This window comes from Canis aureus, chromosome 8 (genome assembly GCF_053574225.1).
Source record: "Canis aureus isolate CA01 chromosome 8, VMU_Caureus_v.1.0, whole genome shotgun sequence".
NCBI lineage: Eukaryota > Metazoa > Chordata > Mammalia > Carnivora > Canidae > Canis > Canis aureus.
The window spans coordinates 1,917,857-1,939,262 of NC_135618.1; the positions used below are offsets into that span (position 1 = coordinate 1,917,857).

At 42.8% G+C, this 21,406-nt stretch overlaps 1 protein-coding gene and 1 long non-coding RNA gene across 17 annotated transcripts in view; one reads left to right on the forward strand and one right to left on the reverse strand.

Moving 5' to 3' along the window:
• LRRC7 (leucine rich repeat containing 7) overlaps positions 1–21,406 on the forward strand; it is a 495,471-nt gene that overhangs the window by 409,798 nt on the left and 64,267 nt on the right. For 4 of the 9 annotated variants that reach the window (XM_077904997.1, XM_077904998.1, XM_077905001.1 and 1 more), the window contains 5 exons: positions 2,140–2,251; positions 2,464–2,644; positions 4,300–5,980; positions 9,929–10,069; positions 18,218–18,337. In XM_077904997.1, coding sequence (XP_077761123.1) covers positions 2,140–2,251; positions 2,464–2,644; positions 4,300–5,980; positions 9,929–10,069; positions 18,218–18,337 — 2,235 coding nt within the window. The remainder of the gene's footprint in view (positions 1–2,139; positions 2,252–2,463; positions 2,645–4,299; positions 5,981–9,928; positions 10,070–18,217; positions 18,338–21,406) is intronic. The other 5 variants (XM_077904994.1, XR_013384059.1, XM_077904996.1 and 2 more) reach the window with 5 other exon arrangements.
• LOC144318260 (uncharacterized) overlaps positions 12,521–21,406 on the reverse strand; it is a 79,127-nt gene continuing 70,241 nt past the window's right edge. For 2 of the 8 annotated variants that reach the window (XR_013384062.1, XR_013384070.1), the window contains one exon: positions 12,525–13,972. This is a non-coding gene — a long non-coding RNA (uncharacterized LOC144318260). Of the gene's footprint in view, positions 13,973–21,406 lie in introns of all 8 variants that reach the window. The other 6 variants (XR_013384067.1, XR_013384068.1, XR_013384069.1 and 3 more) reach the window with 6 other exon arrangements.

Below are 21,406 nucleotides of genomic sequence, written 5' to 3' on the forward strand. Positions count from 1 at the left end.
TAAAGAACAAGCGATTCCTCGCTGAGCAGGGAGCCCAATGAAGGTAGACGCTTAACCATCTGAGTCACCCAGGCACCCCTGTATTTACACTTCTATGCTTGTACAATTCTTTGTTTTGTTGACTAAAATAAAATTCCTGTACTTCGGTATCAGGAGTCATAAAAATATTTCCTTTTTCAAGTATTATTTCAACAAATAAGTTATATTTCGATTCCTAGAATGTTAGTACTAGACAGAAAATAACATTAATTCCTATCATCTATTCCCTTCATTTTACTGATGAATTGAATAAAGTACAGAGAGGTACACTGACTTGCCCAAGATAATCTGATTAATAAATGATGAAGCAGGAATGGAATAGAAATATGTCACCCTATAATTGAAACATTTTTGACAAGCCTTAACATATTTTATGCCTTTTCATGGTACAATTTCTCAAACTTGTGTCTGCTTCTACTTATAAATTTCTACAAAGACGTGGAAAGACTTTAACTCTATTCTGTCACCTTAAAACTTTATCATTAGGTTTCTTATGCTAAGCCTTTGAAATGGTCTTCAAAATCCATGAAAACACAGATTTCCCTCTTCATCTCCAGAATTTCCACCAACCCCACACTCTTTCCTATCCCTCTGCCTATCTGGAACTGGATTGTAAGTCTACACTGTGCTCACAGTTGAGCTCACTAGGAGGCAATATAAGGGAAGATTATTGGACATGAACCTGAGAATCCTGCCTCTATGCTGGATCTTGATCTAATTAATCCTTTAAGCAGGGACCTCGCTGAGTCTCAAAATTCACTTGTAGGAAATGAAAGGGTTGACTAGAAATATTTTTTAAGTAATTAATAAGTATCAGACATATACCCAGGTTTTTTACAGGCAAATATTCTCATACAAACCCAACCAAAACCAAACCAAAAAATAGAATTTAAGCCAGGAGTGAAAGAAGTAGCTGTTTCTTGGTAACACCCAAAACTTGAGCCTGTCACTCACTATGTGGGGCGTGAAAATTTTTTAAGAGTTTCTATCACTAATTATCAGTTGGCATACATTGCACTTACTATACTTTTGTGCTCAAGTATACTCTTTCTTTGATTTAACAAACTATTTCTAAATGTGTGGCATTAATGTTTTAAACTTAACAAGTAGCAATAAATGAGAAAACTGAAAATAACGTTTTGAATTCAAATTAGCCTAAGGTTTAGGCAGAAAAGACATAAAGATAACTGTTACGCATAAATTGATATCACTACCTCCCCATGGGCATAGACAAGACATTTTTATACATAAAAGAAAGTGAAAACTTAGTATTTTACCACCCCCAATGCTCTCACTATCTGGTTAACTGGAAATAACAATTTTAATCATAGAAGTTTAAAATTCATAGGCTTCTTAACATGTTCATTTGTCTTTATAAAGTTTATTCTTATACCAGTGTTGCTCATTACACTCAGTGAATGGATTTAGAATGAAGATTTAGCAAGCTAGATCAATCATGAGGAAACTAGAAAACATTAGGAAAAGTTAGGACAGAACTAAAGAAACTGAGGATAAGATCACTTGGGAAACAGTGGGAGTTAAGAGGGGGATTGGCGGTAAGAGCAGGATGTAGAGGACCCATTTGTGCAGAGCATGGCTGATGAGGAAAAAAAAAATCAGTTGGTCCGTGATAGACTTTGCTCTGAGAACTCTTACGGGAGACCCCCCCTTAGACTGTTACACGTATACATATCATCCACATGTACGTACGTACCACAGACTCACATACAGCTTATCCTCATTCAGTCCTGTGTAATTAGAAGATGTATCTCATCTCCCCACCTAGGTGGTGAATCTCCACGGGCCGTGGGTGCCATTTTGTCTTTCTTTGGAAACTCTACAGTTCTTTGCACAGTGCCAGGCATATAAACAGGCATCCAAAAAATGTTTGATGAACAAAATGGACTCATTTAAATTAGAAAGACAAAACATTCTAGTACTGACTTCAGAGAAACACGTGATTCGTTTCTCCCAATGCTCCACAGGGACTTAAATCCTAGAGCCCCATCTTTAAATCTGAGCCAAATAAAGATGTTGCCATCTTGGTTAACCAATGTTTAAATGTTTACTTTCCTTGTCCTATATTATTATATCTCTCAGGATTCTTTTGTTCATCCAGCTAATGAAATGAGGATTGGGGAACTTCACCCTTCATTAGCTGAGACCCCTCTGTACCCACCCAAACTTGTTCTGCTAGGGAAGGACAAAAAAGGTAACACTGTGAACCTGATGTGGAAAATATGCCACAAATGCATGTGCATGATGAATCACCAGTTGTAACGTATGACACACCATAGTCTATCGAAATATTTGACAAATATATATTCCTAACATTGTTACGCTCTCGGGTTTTCATACTTGCTTTTCTGTGTTTCTTACTGTCAGTGTTCATAGCATTGTAACATTTTCCCCTTTACATTTCAGAATCAACTGATGAGTCTGAAGTTGACAAAACTCACTGTCTGAATAACAGTGTTTCCTCAGGCACTTACTCAGACTACTCGCCTTCCCAGGCTTCCTCAGGATCCTCTAACACCCGGGTTAAAGTGGGGTCCTTGCAGACAACAACTAAAGATGCAGTACATAATTCTTTATGGGGTAACAGGTGTGTTTAGAATTTCCCTTTCTTTCTGTTCCCAAGTGCTTACTTTCAGCAACTTTTTAAAAAACGGGATCTTAGTTTTTGAATTGCATTCAGCACATGAGCGGTGTAGAAGACAGCTGGAAGGGGCAGATAAGCAAACACGGTCCCCCTGGGCTTTCCAGGAGAGGAGGAATCCATTTTATACAGCCAACCGTTGTTTAAGGGAGAGACGGTAGGAGATTATCAGGTTGAGATGATAGGGACAGAAATCTTAAAAAGCTGAAACCAAGAATCCTGTTTGCCCGCTACTTATTTATGACACACGTGGGCATTTCCCCATCCAAAATGGGCTTATGGAATAAACTAAGATGCATGGGAAGCACTTGTGTGCCCGGTACGGAGTAAATAGTCAATAACATCCTCATTGCTGTCATCATCGTCGATGTCATCATCACCCTCGTTTTATCACCACCTGGGAAAGTTAGGATGTAAGCAAAAGTATTTAATCTTTCCAAAATGATCCCTACTCTACCTTACTTCCATTTTACAGGTAAAAGTCAAAAGCCAAAGAGCACAATAAAAGTGACCCAGTGAGGTAGTAATTACCCAGTGCCGATTCTCTTGTTTTGTGCCTTGTTGCTGTGGGTTACAGTGCAAACAGCAAATCCAACAGCGTGTGGTGTGGGGCGCCCATGATCCTTCCTCATGGCTTGCTGATAACCTCAGAACTGTTAGCGATGCGTTCTTTGGTAGTGAATGGATGACTATTTCTACCTATCAGTGCCCATGATACAAATCTTAACTCTTTCAGTTTAGAAGTTCATTATTTGTGATATAAGCTGAGATTAATGAGGTACTTTGGAAGGTTCCTCCTAAATGTACTACTTTTCAATTTAGCCAAAGCGCTGAAAAGTGTTTCTCTTACTGATAGCAAATATATAATCCAATGTTATGAGTGTGCAAGCGGGGAGAATAAACCTAGAAAAACGAGCATCTTCTAGAAATACTGGAGGCACTGGTATAAACAAGCCAATGACCAAAAGTCATGGTATAATATAACTGACATCCTAGGAAAACGTGCTCCCTGCACAGTGGGTTTAGTGTTTTCAGTACCTGGCCTTCAAATAAATGTTCTCTGAAGACAATTTGGGTTCATTAGACAGATCAAGTATTTATAAGAAAGGTATACTCTTAACCGATAATTTGGAAAGAAACTGAGCCAGAAATTCCAGGGAGGGGGACCAAGAATCAGGTGATTCTGATTATCAGACAAGTTTCGGGACCTTTACTGAAGACCTCTCTCTTTCTTTCTTTGATGTCATCATCCAACAGACGTGTATTTTGATGCCTACACTGTGCCAGGCACTCTGCCAGGCCTGAAGAGAAAAAATAAATAAAAAATAAATAAATCTCGGTCCTCGTGAGCTTATAGCCTGGCAGAGGACGCTCAACAACACACAATGATAAAATGCGTACACGATATGTTAGGAGGTGATGATTCCAAGGAGGAACTACAAATCAGAGGAAGGCAAAGCGGTGGGCGTGGGGGTCGGGGGCATGGACTAGCGCCGCCCCGTCAACCGAGGGGCTGTGGGCGAGTGATCCCTTGGGCAAGGCCGCGTGGCGTCTCCGGCTCTTGCCGGTTCTCATGGCTCCTCTTCCCACTGTCTTCACAGGATTGCACCGTCTTTCCCACAGCCTCTTGATTCGAAGCCATTGCTCAGCCAGCGGGAGGCTGTCCCCCCGGGGAACCTACCACAGCGTCCTGACCGGCTGCCCATGAGTGACGCCTTCGCCGACAACTGGCCTGACGGTTCCCATTATGACAACACGGGCTTTGTCGCAGAGGAGGCCACGGGCGAGAACGCCAACAGCAATCCTCTCTTGAGTTCGAAATCCAGAAGCACGTCTTCCCACGGACGCAGGCCTCTGATTAGGCAGGAGAGGATTGTCGGCGTGCCCCTGGAGCTGGAGCAGTCCACACACAGACACACACCAGAAACAGAAGTGCCTCCTTCCAACCCTTGGCAGAACTGGACTAGAACCCCTAGTCCTTTTGAAGATAGGACCGCTTTCCCCTCCAAATTGGAGACCACCCCCACCACCAGCCCATTGCCCGAGAGGAAAGAACACCTAAAAGAGCCCGCTGAGCTACCCGGTCCGTTCTCTCCGGGGGTGCCGTGGGAGTATCACGACTCCAACCCCAACAGGAGTCTTGGCAACGTCTTCTCTCAGATCCACTGCCGCCCCGAGTCTTCCAAAGGCGTCATCTCCATTAGCAAAAGCACAGAGAGGCTCTCCCCGCTGATGAAGGATATCAAGTCCAATAAGTTCAAGAAGTCGCAGAGTATCGATGAGATTGACATCGGTACGTACAAGGTGTACAACATCCCCTTGGAAAACTATGCTTCCGGGAGCGACCCCTTGGGGAGCCACGAACGGCCGGACAAACTGTTGGGGCCGGAGCACGGTATGTCCAGCATGTCGCGAAGCCAGTCGGTCCCCATGCTGGACGACGAGATGCTCACGTACGGCAGCAGTAAAGGGCCCCAACAGCAGAAAGCTTCCATGACTAAGAAAGTCTATCAGTTTGACCAAAGCTTCAACCCCCAAGGGGCGGTGGAAGTGAAGGCCGAGAAGAGGATACCGCCCCCCTTCCAACACAATTCTGAGTACGTGCAACAGCCCAGCAAAAACGTGGCCAAGGACCTGGTCAGCCCCAGAGCCTACAGAGGATACCCACCGATGGAGCAGATGTTCTCCTTCTCCCAGCCGTCTGTCAGCGAGGACGCTGTGGTGAACGCCCAGTTCGCGAGCCAGGGCGCCAGGGCGGGCTTCTTGAGGAGGGCCGACTCCCTGGCCAGCTCCACAGAAATGGCCATGTTCCGCAGGGTCAGTGAACCTCAGGAGCTGCCTCCGCCTGAGAGGTACGGCAGGCCCCCGTATAGGGGAGGGCTGGATCGCCAAAGCAGCGTTTCAGTGACTGAGTCCCAGTTCCTGAAAAGGAATGGCAGGTACGAAGATGAACACCCTTCATACCAAGAAGTGAAAGCTCAGGCGGGAAGTTTTCCGGTTAAAAACCTTACCCAGAGGAGGCCGTTGTCTGCGAGAAGCTACAGTACAGAGAGTTACGGTGCCTCCCAAACCAGGCCAGTCTCAGCTAGGCCTACTATGGCAGCTCTTTTGGAAAAAATACCATCTGACTATAACTTGGGTAACTATGGTGACAAGCCATCAGATAACAGTGATATAAAGACGAGGCCCACTCCTGTGAAGGGAGAGGAGAGCTGTGGTAAAATGCCTGCAGACTGGAGACAACAGCTGCTTAGACATATAGAAGCTAGAAGGTTAGACAGGGTATGTCTGGCATTTCTCTGTAAGAATATCCCTCCTGCCTTTAGTTTTACTTGATCGGCCTTTCTAAGCACATGTAGTGAAGCATGAACTACATGACCGGATAGATGATCGGCATTTTCTTTCTCTCTCTGTTGTGGGGCAATTGATCATAAGAGTCTCTCGTGGATATTGTTTAATGCTCTTCCAGAGTCCCTAACCCGTAGGTGAATGACTTAGCACATCGAGCCTAAGTATTGCTAGGGAGAAAGAACCTGACTCCATTATATGGGCTGGCGCTTCAGTTGCTTGCCAGCCATTGAGGCGGAATGCCTCTCCTAGGACGCACAACTGTTCTCTAGCGACCCAAAGAGTATGATTTTGATTGAATCTATAAAAAAGTGAGCATTTAGCCCCTTCCTGCACAGACTCGCTTACAGCAAAGGCAGGCCTAACGTGTTTACTACACTGGCATACGGTTACCGCGATGGGACTGCTGAAGTTATTACTTCTAATGAGCAATAATCTTCCCAGCAAGAAACAGAAAAATAAAATAAGCAGAGATTGAATGCCCTCCTACACGGTACTGTATTTAATTTAAAAAAAAAAAAATCCTGCCATTTAGAACGCTGATTTTTACACAAAAAGAAATGTCTACGTTCAGAGCATACGATAGGCAACAAAACTAGGTGCTGTCTTTATGACGACTGCGAAGGTACAGATTCTGTGTGGATAGTGCAACCGAAAAAAGGAAATTAATCCCAATTCAGTTACAGACCGAGTCACAATACAGCACGGAATCCGTAGTGATTGAGGAGAGTTAAAAAAAAAAAAAAAATATATATATATATAGTTTGTATATATATATTGCTTTAAAGCCTAGAATTCCTTTTGTTGCCTGTTCATATCTCCTTAAGAGAAATCCGATATTTTATTTTCTAGAGCTATGATCAATTGACCATTATCATTGAGTGTACTTTGCGGCTTTGGTGTAGAGGGCAAAATTGCGTGCTCTGCATCGATCTTAGAATCTTAAGGTCCTTTTTGTGAAAAGAGGGGCTTTTGTTCTTGTTTTCCAGAGTTTAAATACCTAGTGCAAATCGGGGATCTGGGTAATAATATATCATTAGAAAGTTTCGCTCAGTAGTTTTACTATTTTATTGGGTGTCCTGGTAAAAGCACAGGTCACTGCACTTACATCTCCTTAATATTGAATAATATTGTGTTTTCAGGTATACTCTTTTTTTTTTACGTGATTATATTGTTTGTAGGTCGTGTCTACATGACAAGAAAACAATTACTTTTAGGGACAAGTGAACTAATAAATGTGGGTGCGGGTGTTAGTTTTTCAATGTGGAAATTGGTTCTGCCTTGCAAAATCTTTCATCAGAATGTCTGTTTCAAATAGGTGTGCTCAGTCCCATTGAAGGGAGCCTCATCAAAGCCTCATGACTGGCTGTCAGTGGGAGACACCTGGTCACTTGTCACCATGCCTTACCTCAACCTATGCCCTCCATGTAGACAGATAACTTGGAGGGCGAAAATATTTGGGGCCAAATAATACAGTACAGTTTGGGAACTCTGGCCTCGTGTAGACACGACCATACGTAACAGGGTAAGATGAACTAGTCAAGAAAGGTTCTAAGAAGCTCTTCGGAGCATTATGTGCAATGACTAGTAAACTGAGGCAACAGAGGAGTGAGTGAAAACAAAGCATGAAAAAGAAGGCGAGATGCTAAGCATTTGGTACCATCGTTTATTTACCGGTTTCTCAGAGAAATGGTTCCTCTCCTTTGATCAGAGCTCCTCCTCTAGCTGGAGCAGGGATTTGGAGAGAGGAAAACAGGCCTGGGGGAGGGCAGGGGTGCGGAAGTCTGCACCCGGGCTGTCCCGGATCCAGGTCCCTAAAACTACACCCAGGCGTGTTTCCTGCTGCTGGGACGACACTGTCCTTTTCGATGAGTTTGCTCGCTCCCCCTGCCTGTTTGCAGTTACCCCCGGTCGGCCCTTGGTCTTCCGGAGCAATTTCAATGTATAGTCCATAGCTTCTTATTTAATTCCAAGAAGTTAGGTCACCCCAGAATATCGCTTCAAGCCACTAGATCCCGAGAGTTTCTCCTCTTGTTTTCTCCCGGTAACCCCTCTCCCTCCTACCCCCACCCCCACCCCCATCGTATTATGGGGCTATTCAAGCTGAATCTTACTTAAAACTTCCCAGCTCCTCAAAAAGATGAATTCAGGGTAGCAAAGCACAGACTTTTTACGTAAAAGTAGTTTGGAGGTAGCTGTGCTACTTGACACCCCGTCCGAAGTCGGGCTGCACCAGAGATGTGGTGTGTCTCCTTTAGTTGAGGCTTTAAACCCGGAAACCCAATAGTCACACTGGAAACTACAAGATCTTTGTCCATCCCTCGTAAGGGAGAACTGCCGAGAGGCCCGGACGCTGGGTGGGCTTCACTGCCCAAGCTAATGCGGGGTCAGGGTCTCGGCCGCCGTCAGCCTTGGAGAGGCAGCCCCGACTCCCGCCGTGGACCCAAGATGCTGCTTTCTCCTGCAGCCTCCCCCCGGGCCTCCTGCCTCCACCACACAGTCCCACCGAGACCGAGGGAGTTTAAAGCGTGAACCCCCGTGCCCCAGACCGCTACTCTCCGACAGGGGCCAAGGGGGGCCTCGGCTGGAGCGATTTTAGACCTTAATCCTTCAGGCGCCAGAGTGAGACGTTCAGGGTCCTTTCCAGCTTCGGCTGGTGACAACGAAAAATCTCTGGATGAAACAGCCGAGGACCCGTAACAAACATGATCCGTAGACAAGCACACCAGGCCTAGAATAGTCTTTCAGTTGAGTTCAGCGAAACTGACGCTGAAAGTCATGACTTGGCACACGACGCCCTCCGACTAGAATAGCCGCCTGCTGCTGTGGCTCAGTAATACGGAGTGGTTAAAAAGTTTACTGAGTTAACTGGGGTAGATTCCTATTTTTCCCCCCAAATAAGAGAATTATTTAAAAGGGCCAAATACTGGCAATTACTGCCTTTTGATGAGAGGTGGAAAGTGGAGATTGTGCTAACGGAACCTATTGGATGGCGGGACACACGTATGAAGTTCTGTAGAAGAAAGGTTGACTAGCTGTCGGCCCCTTGGAATACCCTGAGATGCACCCATGGGAGGGCAGCCACCCTGCGGGTGGCACCAGGGTGCTCCCTAGGTATTTAGGTGCACTGGATAAGGAGCATCCGTAGTTCAGATCACAGTTCTTTTAGTTTCATTACGGAATTCCCCCAGTTTAAAATGTGACTTTTAAGAAACAAACAGGCAAAAGTCAGAAACTTTGGATCCACCTACAATTTATTTGACTGGTTCGATTAATCAGTCAGTTCAGTGAGCCGATAGTTAGGCTGAATGATTTTTTTTTTTTTTTTTTCTGACCAGCTCTCTTTCTGAGTTCCTATAATTACGTCTATAGCCCGAGCAACGAAGGACGCTGATTTTGGCTCCAACCTTGGAGTGCCTTTGTTTTAAGGCAGAATTAGAAGCTGGCGTTTGTCCTTTGTATGCGCTCACCTCACTGTGTGAAAGAGAAGCGTGAGACTCGGAGCTGGCAAAATTTGATAAGACCTCGCTGTCCGGAGGTTGTTTTTTTTTTTTTTTTCTTTTCTTTTTTTTTTTTTTAATTAATAGACTAGTGAACAGCATCTGTCCAGAGTCACGACTATCGTGACATCCGAGAGGCAGCAGCAGATGTAAAGCAGACTGTACCCTTGCTTTCTGTCTTCTCTGTAGTTTGGATGGTGCCCATTACGTGCATAACTAACACTGTTGACTGTATGCTTCCGTGTGACCAAGTGCATGTTGAAAGGAAAGTTACCGTTTGCCCGCTTAAAGTTAAATGTTATGAATTTAAACATGTTCATGTAATGATCAGTTTGTTGAGCATGTGTTCACACCCTGTCACATGATTATTTCCTCTACTCAGAATGCTGCTTACAAACACAACACAGTTAACCTTGGCATGCTGCCCTATGGAGGTATTTCAGCAATGCATGCAGGCAGAAGCATGACTTTAAACTTGCAGACTAAGTCTAAATTTGATCTCCAAGAACTACCTCTCCAGAAAGTAAGTATGGACTGCCTTACATGTGTCAGCATACCAAAGCCGATTAATGTTGTTTGTTCACTTACTGTGTGTAGGCTGTACATACGGCCCCGCTCGGAAGACTCTCCCGAGTCCAAAAAAGCACAAGGGCAAACACCATAGAGCCCAGGCTCTCAGCCGCTGGGCGAGCACTCGGGCTACGACCACGTTCGGGTCCTGCTTAACGGCTGTGCTTTTTGGATTGAGCAGATCCATGGCTTTTTGAGTTGCTCTACGGCTCATTTTCTCAGGACCCATTTCTTTTCCTTTTATCGTCTGTTCTCCTTTCTTTTGTGTGTGTGTGTAGGTTTGTAAACATACATTCTTTTGAACTCTTTTGCACATAGCCCCGTCCCCCCTCGCTGATGGTTCTGAGCGCAGAGCTAGGATTAGCGTCGGCCTCGGCGGGGCCCACAGGGACCGAGCCCCACTGGGAAGGGAAGTGGCCGGCGCCCCCCCCCCCCCGGGCCCCTGCAGCCCGTGGCTCGGTGGGAGCCCCCCCCCCCCGGGGGGGCAGCACGAGGAGAGCTTGGCGGCCTGGCCAGCGGGCACCTGCCCCCGGACTCCTGCAGGAGGAGGCGCGCAGGCCTCGCGCCCGCACGACACACTGGGAGAGGCCCCCACCGCCAAAGGAGCATTTCGGCTCTTTTCTTCAGGCACAGCTGAGCACGTACATTTTCCCTGTTTCGGTTGGTTGACGCCTCTGTCTTAGTGACGTTCTGATGGCCACCGGTGAGTCGTTTTCCCTCCATGTGTCAGCACGATGACGCGCGTGGTGCGGTCAGGAGCCTGGCCAGGCCGAGGGCCAGGGAGCGGTGCCAGCAGGGCAGGGCCGTGAACACAGCGACGTGCGAGGCCAAGGCCTCAGGCCCGTGTGCCCCAGAGAGCAGCGAAGACATGGGTAGGGCCAGGCCGCTCCATCGCCGGCTTCCCGGCGGGTGGGCGATGGACAAACTAACTAACTAACTAACTAACTAACTAACTAAATTAAAAGTCACAAAGTCAAGAACTTTCGAATGCTGTTTCTCCGGTCCCCGGTCCCCTGGGGCGGGACCTGAGGTGGGGGACGAACAGAGGCCTGGCTCCCGGGGGTGCCCGCATCGGTGACACAACCGCTCCTGTGGCCAAACGCCAGACTCTTGCCATCGCCGAGCGCAGGACTGGGACACGAATCCAAGGAGGTCCCAGCAGCCAGGACAGGCCAGCACGACCCCCACCCCGGGGCTCCCACCTCTACCCTCACGGATTCCCACGTCACAGCTCAGAGGCCCCTCGCCCCGAGGGTTTGGCAATTGATAGAAATCCAACCCTTACACCAGAAGGCTGAGTTTCAAACTTCAATTAGCAGCGTAGGGAGATCTTGATGGGGAAGGAGCTGTCGCTTGCACCCCCACATTCTATGGAGAGCCCCTCATTTCGTGTGATGTTTGGCCCCTTTTCCCTCCTCCATCTCTAGGATGATATAGATTCATCCAGAGTCGGAAACGTGATAACGTATTTGAAACACTCTTCCTCAAAGGCCCCAAATATAAATTAGGTTACCTCTGTGTTCCCATATTGATTTCCTGGTCTTGTTTGGGGTGCCCTAGAAAAGGGGTTCATGAACGGTTACCGCAGCTCTAAAATAATCTATGCCAGAAAAATAGTACAGAGTTACACTATTTAGACTTTTCAACCTTTCTCGGTTGGACAGCGATGACCTAAAGGAATCCTCTTTGGAAGCAACCTTCAATTGCAAACCCAATATAACTCAAGTATTGAAAGACTCCATCTCAAGATGAATTATCCTCACTACGTTATTGTCCACACCAGAGAGAGAGACAGAGAGGGAGAGAAAAGAGAAGGCAAGGGAGGAAAAGGGATAGAGACAGGACAATTATTCCACTACCCCTAAAGGATTTTATGGCCCCAAACTATCACTGTAAGCCCTACAAACTTTCAGCGGTAGGCCTGATGTGTCCAGAATGTTCCAGACTCTACTCACTCCCATGGTTTCCACTCTCAGTCTCTGCCCCTTGATCTTCGTGCTCAGACACAGCTCTTCTGCGGAGCTTCTTTAATTCAAAAATCCCTTTGGTTTTTCTGCCAAGTCTTAGAGCAACCGCTTTTAAATTTTTCCTTTCTTGGCTCCACTGACCATTCCTAACAGGCCTTATGGCTGAGGTTCAGTTTCCCTGAACCCGTCTCACCGGGAGAGGGGAGAGGCAAATAGTTATTTTCCTTGGGCTTACAAATGCATCAAAACCCATTGCAACATTTTTGTCTTGCTACTTAAGATGATAAAAATTAGCATCAGCAATTTAAGATTTCTTTGCAGTCTCTAAATGCTCGTCAGCCATGAGAACTGCGTTGAAAATACAGAGTAAGAGCAATTGATAAACAAGCGTTTTCAGTAAATAAAATTGATGAAACCGTTCATTCTCCCAAAGAAATATGGGAGCTGTTTTTATTTATAAATTTCCTAAGTGACGGTGCGAGCCACCTCCAGCCCGGGATGTCCCAAGGAATCTAAATAAATATTTTCACGTATCATCACCGGTTCAGCACTGGACATGGGGGGGCAGCTGCTCCTCCAGGAACATTGGGGGGCTGAACCCACACCCTTCCTTCCCCCACGCTCTGCTTGTCAAGCCTCCGCTCTGGCGGTTAAGAGAAAGGAGCACTTTTTCGTATTTTCTGTCCCACGGAGACCGTCGTTCTGCAGGTGTAAACCCAGCCGGGGCGCCTCCGTGACTCCGAGCCCCTCTCCACCTCCGCTTGCGCGGTCTCTGCTAGCTCAGGGCCTCACTCGGCAGATCATTTGGTTTTTCTGGTTTGAGTTTCTATGTAGGTCACCAAACGTACCTAGTCATTTTTTTTTTCCTCAAAAGTTTTAAACGAATTTATCATCCACCTATGAAGGAAATAGCCGTTTGCGAACGAAGATGGAAGAATCTCTACTTCGGTTTGCAAAGTGAATATTTACGTAGATGGAAAGGAAAGGCCCTCCCAGATTTTTCTGGGCTTGGAAGCTCTCTGATTTGTTCCCATTTATTACACGCCAGGTCAAGTCCTGCACACATTTTTCATGGATTACAAGCCACATGTAGGCTTCCTGGGCTGTACACAGTAAATCACGTAGGCGATGGTGATTTTATGAAGCCTGGTAAGATATTAACAGAAAGTCGAGAAATACAACAGAATTAACATTTAATTTCCTTTCATGTTTTCATTCATTGATGTTTATTCTAATTTCCTAAAAACTTTAATAGTACTCGTAACCAGAACATTTAAGATACAGAAGTCAACGATCAAATCATAACATTATTGGCATTTTCCACCTATTCTTTATTTATTCATTCATTTATTCATTTATCATTTATTCGCTGCCTCTCCAAAAAGCATCTAAGGCAACTTTCTATGACATTATGAATGGTTCCGTGTGCTTCTTCGGATGTGTTCTGTTGTAATGGAGCTTAGTTATTGTCTTGAAGTTGTATGTCATTAGATGGAAATATAATATCGTAAAATGTCAGTTCAAATTGCCATTTTTATTAACCAGATTAATGGTAGAATAAATATTTTGCCAGAAGTACAAAGACTAGGATTTATTGAGAATCTACTGTGCACCTGGTACCATTAGGTACTTTAAACACGGTTCTTCACGCCCGCCTCACGAGGAGAGGTGTCCTGTGCATCGTACAGGCCCGGAGCCTGCGTCCTGCTCCGTTGTCGCAGCCCGCACCTCCCGGGGTCGTGGTCTAGGGAGAGCCTGAGCCTGGCTCTGCTGGACGCCCAGCTACGAGGCCTGGCCCCTTCAGGGAACACCACTCCTCGTAGTCGATAGCGCCCTCTCAGATACTTATTATCTCACATCGTCTTCACAATCACCCAGAAAAATAGATTCTGTGGGATGAAGAGAAGAAAACACAGCAGGCCACGTTAACCAAGCCAGGACCCAGCGTGACCCCCATCAGGCCCCGTGTGCCGCAGGTGGCAGGGCGTAATGAATGCTCACGCTGACCCCCGCACCTCAACACCCACCCGCATCTCCTGGGCACTCGTATGACCGAGAAACATGCTCGAGGGCGGCCAAAGGCCAAAGGCCAAAGACCGTGAGCACAAGAAAGTCACAGGTTAAGTCATTGTTGCTCCCGCAACCCAGAGACGAGTGGCGCTGGGGAAGAAACCCCAGTAGAGTGGGGTCGCTTCCATCTCCCCCATGCTGGAGGAGCTGACACCTTGTTTTACTTGTTCCTTCCTAACTCCCACCACCATCGTATCACAGCGCAGCGCCCGCTGCTTATTGGCATATTGCAACAGGCACTAGTATAAATCACACTTCCAGGGGCAGGGGAGTTGAAATTATGGAAATATATGTATAAATCATCTTTTCATAGAATTTTGCCTGGAAGAAAATGGCCTTGCTATGTGTTTTATTAGTTGATACACTATCTTTTTGGATTAGAGAAATTGGGATAGAAATGTGTGCACCTAAATTATCTTAAAATTTCTTCTGCCCTTTCTTACTGCATCTATGCAGATGACTCAGGGTCAAATAGTAGCAACGTTTGCTATGCATTTATTCACCCTAATCTCAAAGGTTACTTACTTAATTCCATTTTTTTTTCCACCGAAAGCAAAGCAAGATTTATGCGGCACCTTGGGGCAACTTCTGCCTGTAGTTTCTATTGATTCTGCTGCATTTATTATTGGCTACCTATCACTCAAGAAAGATTCACTTATCCTTCTAATTATGAAAAAAAACCTCCAACCTGTAAATCCACATAAGTCCTCATGGACAATGGCTAAAATTACCAAAATAATAACGTTAGGACTCGTACAGATGAAATAGTGAAATGCTGGTTTAAAAATCATCTAAATGTTACATTACAACCTTCAGATTGAACCCTTGAAATCATAATCATTTATAATGAAATTTGGCATACCTTTGTCTTCGTAATACCTATTTTTTAAAAAATATATGCAGAAAATGAATAACCATAATTTTCACTAGAAATACTTAAGGGAAAATTGTTTTTCAGACACTTTTGAATCCATGGTAATGCCTTTCGTGAACTATATGCCAATTACTAAGCAAGACAGATCCTTGAGTTCTTAAGGCCTACATCCCAAGACCTTTGCAATGTGCCAAATGCTAATACCCCTCTCGTATAACTTCTCCAGCTTAATGTACTACGTATATTTGCCAAGCATTCGGTGCACCCATTAATTAGCTAACCAAAGCAAAACTACTGGACTCGCTAAGCCCATTTATTCATAGATGTGACTCCTACACCTACACAGACTCACATATGGACACACGTAAGCACACGCATGCACACACTCACACACGTGGCATATATGTCACAGATATTCATGCACATTTATGTCTCAGCAAAATTAGAAATTACTTCTTCCAGTAGTCCCTCATGGTCATTCCCAGTGGTCAAAAACGTAAATGTTAAATCTACAAATGTCCACAGTCATTTCCAGGACTGTATTCCTTCAGCAAAACTAGCATTCGTGTATTTCTTAACAAATATAATTTCTGATTTTTCATAAATCATAGTGACCATTTTCTCTATGATTTTAAACTATTTAAAGGCCTACAGAATTTCTTTTTTGGGGGGTATATTTTTCAGTTGTTCCTTTTAATCCCTTATAGAATTTTAACAACTGAGCAACTGCATCTATGTACAGTTCAGTAGCACTTTATCTAAAGTACAGTTTTTTTTGTAAATAGCTATACATTTTTTGAGACAGACCGTGAACCCATTTGTATAATTCTCTTTTGGACCACCCCAACCCCAGCATTAATAAACGGCTTTCACAGTCTTTCTATTTCTCCAAACTTAAGCTCCCAGGGCGCCTCACTTATTAAAAACAAACAGGCCACAGCACTCTTGAAATGAAGAAAGGAAATTGCTTTCAGGAAGTTGTTTTAATTTTGATGTCTAGTGAAAGGATTTTTTTCATGTGTCTGCATGTTTATGTTTTCTCTGACCCCTGTGATGTAGAATCGGTGTGGTTGCTAATTCTAATTTTAGAAAGAGAAAGATTGATTCCTAAACCAGTGAAGAGCCTACACCATCATGATATCAGGATTTTTGACTAAAGGGTTTTCACGTTTGTTTGTTTTTTTAACACCAGAAAGAATTCTGCAATTCTCAGTTGTTCCCTGTGACTGGGAGTCACATCTGGGCAGCAGAAGCAAGACTAGTGCAGGAAATAGGGGAGGAGAGGAGGATGCTATGGAGGGGAAAAAAAGAAAAAAGATAACTGCACTACATTTTGGCCACTTCTCAAAAATAGATTTTGCACACACACCTAGCAAGATGAACACATTCATTATCCTACTTCACTGGCAAAGAAATAAAACCAGAATGACATGGATATTAGTTTAAACCATCAATTTAAACCAAAAATAAACAAAAGAGCACTTGCCAGTAGTGCTGACCCTAAATACTTATATTTTAACTGCTTAATTTTAATGATTTCACTTGTCATATTTTAATGTCCAGAAAAATTGTATACGGGCATGTGCAAACATGTTCATTTGAAAAAGGAAAAGACTAAGAAATTAATACTTGAACACAGACAGACAGCCATTGAGTAGCTATCTGTTTTTTTTTTTTCAAGTAGTATGTACTATAAATGTGTTACCTACATGGGATTTTTCAAACAAACACAAGTGAATTCATTCCTAACTAACCTTGATGCTTCGATGCACTACTTTAATTCTCTTTTTTTCACACTTCTGATAGACCCATGAGAAAGGAGTTTATATGACCAAAGTACAAGAAGAAAATTGAGTTACCTCCTTACTTTTCATTATATCCATGAGACCTTAGGAGAACTTCATCTAGGGTCATAATCTTATTTTAAAACAGTTCCAAGCAATCCCTTTTTATAAATGCATGCAGTCAGAATGCAGATTGGATGGTTAAATAATTGTTTTAAAAAAAAAAAAAAAAAAAAACGACTAGGACCACTCTGTGTAACCAGATGAGGGCTGCCAAGCAGCTCAACTGTGCCACGTTGTGACGAGAATGGCCCAGTTCTCCCCTCCTGGGGTTGGGCAGCTCCTCACACAGAAGAGCTGCACATACACCCTCCAACCAGGCTTTATTTATCCATAGGGACCCTTCAAAACATATACAGGAAATGGTGTAGGAAACACTGAGCGTAATTTCTCACCCACATAAGAATTCCCCAGGAAATCAAGGAGTGCCTGGATAGCCTGTAGGTTAGGGCAGGAGAAAGTCTTTCAGAAAAGTTGATCTGCTTCCACAGGAAAAACAGACTAGTACTGTATCCCTCCGCTGGAAGCTGTCTTTCTGATGGTGTGTAATCAATCACTTGCTATTACTTAGATCAGACCAGGGAGCCCACCCCAGTATCTAATATTAATAACAATAAAGGGGGGTATTATTATTTATTAAAAGTAATAAGCAGTAAATCCGCTAAAATATATGACGACTTTAAACTTTAAAGCACAAATGATCTATATAAATAAATTCAGAATCAAAACAGTCATTTATTTATGCTGTGATTCTAATAGCACAGTATTTTTTTATGTTCCTCTCATATTTCCCTAAAAGCGATTCTGTAGGTAATGTCATAGAACCATAAATCTACCTATGCTACTATTAACACTGTTTTGGATTAGTGTGCAAAGCATGTTCTACCAGAATCCGTACAGCCTTATAAAATTTGTTTAAGTTGTGGTTGGAATATTGAAAGTTATATACTATGCATTAGATGGTTTCAGCTTATATTCTAAATGGTAAGATCATACTAAAGAAATGAATTGAGCAGGTTTTAAATGTTGTGATTTTAAAGAATTGGTTGATGTTATTCTGATTATATTTTTTTATTCAGGTACTGTAAATAATCTAAACTTTTCTTTAAAATTCAGTAAATAACTCTAAGGTGGTTATTTTAATTGAATTTCTCACTGCGTCCAAAAGCTGTCAATTTAGAATTCTTATGGAGTAAATAGTGTATAATAATACTTCCAGTTCAGGATATTTGTTTTGCTGCAATTAAGCAAAATTAATCTTATCATAGTCACTAGGGACTCTTTTCAGAAAACTATGATAAACTTCTATTACATCACTAAAGAATGCCATACCATTTTCGCAATAGACCCCGTCCCAGCAAAGCAACATTTTAGACAATGGACAAGAAGATGTATCTCCTAGTGGCCAATGGAATCCTTATCCTCTTGGGAGGCGGGATGTACCTCCGGACACCATTACTAAAAAGGTAACCAATTTCAAATTAATGACACAACCCATGAAACCTGTGCATCCATTGTAATATGTAATCCATATCTTGTGTCTTAGCATCATTTCTAATTTTGTAATAAATTTAGGCTAAATATTATCCCACTATAGGGAGTCTAGTTAACTATAGGTACATCGAAAAGAGTGAGAAATGAACACTCCCAAATGTTCAGAGTTGGGAACAAATTTTTGCAGACAATATCCTGCCACCTCTCTGCAGGTACTATCACCTCTTACCAGTGCCGGGCTCCCACCTTCAAAGTGCAAGTACAGGAATGACACTCTTTAGCTCAGCAGTATGGTGTGTAGCCAGTTTGTGTAAAATGAAATTTGACTAGAAAAGGTTGATTGACCATTTTTAAAGTCACAGCAGCTCATTCACCCATTCATTCAATAAATCCTTATTGAGCAACTGTATGTACTCAGCTATGTATTGAGCGCTTGCTAGATACTGGGGAACAAAAATGAGTAAGATGGTGTCTTACCTTGAAGACCTTTTAGTCTACTGAGGTAGCCTAAGTGATAAGTAGGTAATTATAATACCACCTATTAAATTGCCGTGAAGGGAATGAAAAGCACAAGATGATCGCAACATATATGAGGAACAAGGGATGGGTATTCCAGAATATATTTTTTTAAACTCATGTAATCAATAAGAAAAGACATACAACACAATACAAAAGAATGGTAAAATACAAGGGGAGTTGGAATAGTAAATAAATATTTTAAAAAACTAAATATTTTTGGCAACCAGAAATGCAAGAATAAAGATGCTATTTTATACCTATTAATCACAAAAGTCAAGTCTGAAAAATGTAAGTTGTTTGCAAGTATAGGAGCAATGGAAACCATTTTATGGTTCTTATAGGAATAAAAAGCACAATCACTTTGGTATCAAATTATCTTACAAAGCTGAACATGCACATACCCTACATTCCAACAATTACCCTCGTGAGGTATTATTCAAGACACTTGTAATGTTTACAACAGTAGAACACTGGAAAAACCCAAATGCCCAGCACCAGGAAAGCATGTAAATAAACTCTGTTATTCACAAAGAAGAGTATTTTAAAGCAGTGAAAATTAGTTAATCATAATTATGATAATGTGTATAAACTTTAGAAACATAATTTGAGTAAAAAACAAGTTTCAGAAGATGGAACACATCAAAACTCATATTTATAAATCTCAAAAACAAGCAAAACTAAAAATATATTGTTTAGGCATAAGTACATGAGTCAGAAAACTATTTTTATAAGGGAATGGTTAACGAAATTTATGATTGTGGTTATTTCTGAAGGGAAGGCTGGGGTAGGATCAGGGAGGAAACTTGCATTATTCTTGCTACTGTCTTGTTTCCTAAGCCGAATTGTGGCTCTTACATTTAGTTCTTAAGTACACAAGTGTTTATTTTGTAATTGTGCTTCATAACTTACATGTATAATCGTATACTTTACTTGTAATCTAGGTGATGATTTTCCTCCTGATGACTACTTTCCACTGCTTTTTTTAAAAAAATGCATATTAACTATCAAATTATTTTACCTAAAATTATTTATTGAATGATCATATTTGTATGTGTTACACATGTTATTAGTCTACCTCTTGGGCAGTATTAAGCATAGCAGAAAAACATAACAGTGTGATTAATGCTATAAAGCTGGGATATAGGGTTCTGAGAGTATCTGGAAAGGGCACCTTTTTAGTAAAGAAACTGAAGTAAGTTGAGAGGAGTGGTGTAAAATAAGGCGGGAAGGTAAACAGAAGTTTGATCACACTGCACTTTATTCTGAAGGAAAGGAGAAGGGGAGCATTGAAGTGTTTTAAACAGGGGAAAGCCAAGATTAAATTTTCATTTAAAGAACACTCTGATAGCTTTACAGAGAAGGAGTTGTAGAAAGGCATTGGAACCAGGTAAAAAGCTTCTTTTGTGATCTACGGTGGTTGGGAGCGAAATGCATAGATTCAGTATCTTCTTCAAAGGCGAGCCAATATGATATTGTGATTGACTGGACGTGGGATAGAGGAGATAGATACAAGCTCCGTGGCTGACACACAGGTTTCCAACTTAGATAAGGGACTGATGTTGTGCCATTCACTGAGATTGCAAGTACCGAAAGAGTAATAGGTGGAGGTGGAGGAGAGGAGGGTAGTTTAAGTTTTAAATGTGTTGATTTGAGGGAGGTTTAGGGTATCTGAGTGATAATGCTTAGTGGATATTTGGATATATTTATCTGAAGTTCAGGAAAGAAATCTTAGCTGAAGATACAAACTTAGCAATCATCAAAACACATGTCACGATTGAGCTGTGAGTGAGACAGATGGATGACACAGAACTCCATGAACGCCAACATTTAAGGGATGTTCTTAAGAAGAACAGAGAAGGAGTAATCAAAGATTTTATCAGTAGGGTTCTTTCTGCCACACGTTATAGAAAATTCAAGGGAAACAGCCTTGAATGTTAGGTGAATATTTAGCTAATTATCAAGATTAGAGTTAGCCTCCAGTTATTTAACCTAAATACATAGGGGTGTTTTTTTTCTCTCTCTCTCCGCTCTCCTATCCATACTGTTGGCTTATCCTAAAATTGGTTTCTCTCATTATTTTAAGTTGGCTGCCAATGACAAATGGAGATACAAGCTTCCTCTTTCAAATCAGTCAAGGGAGAGAACCAAGTTCCTAACAGCTGTCTCTGATAAGCAAAACCTCCCAAATCCCTCAACAAACCTCTTCTTACATCTCACTGATTCAAAATAGCTGAGACTTTCCACCCCCAGCAAGTCTAATAAAATCATGATTGGCTTTGACTAATCAGTTGCAGTAGAATAGATCGGGCTTTCAACTCCAATGACCACTAGGAAACAAGAAGGAAAAACTAAAAGGAAATAATGTTTTAAGTAGGGAGTGGCCAACAGTGTTACGTGGTGCCAAAAAAAAAAAAAAAATCAAACAAGGTAAGTATAACTAAAGGCTCTTTGGATTTAGAATGGTGGCCTTGGCAAAAGGAGTTTATCTAACTGATGGAGTGGAATCCATTGGAGCCTACAGT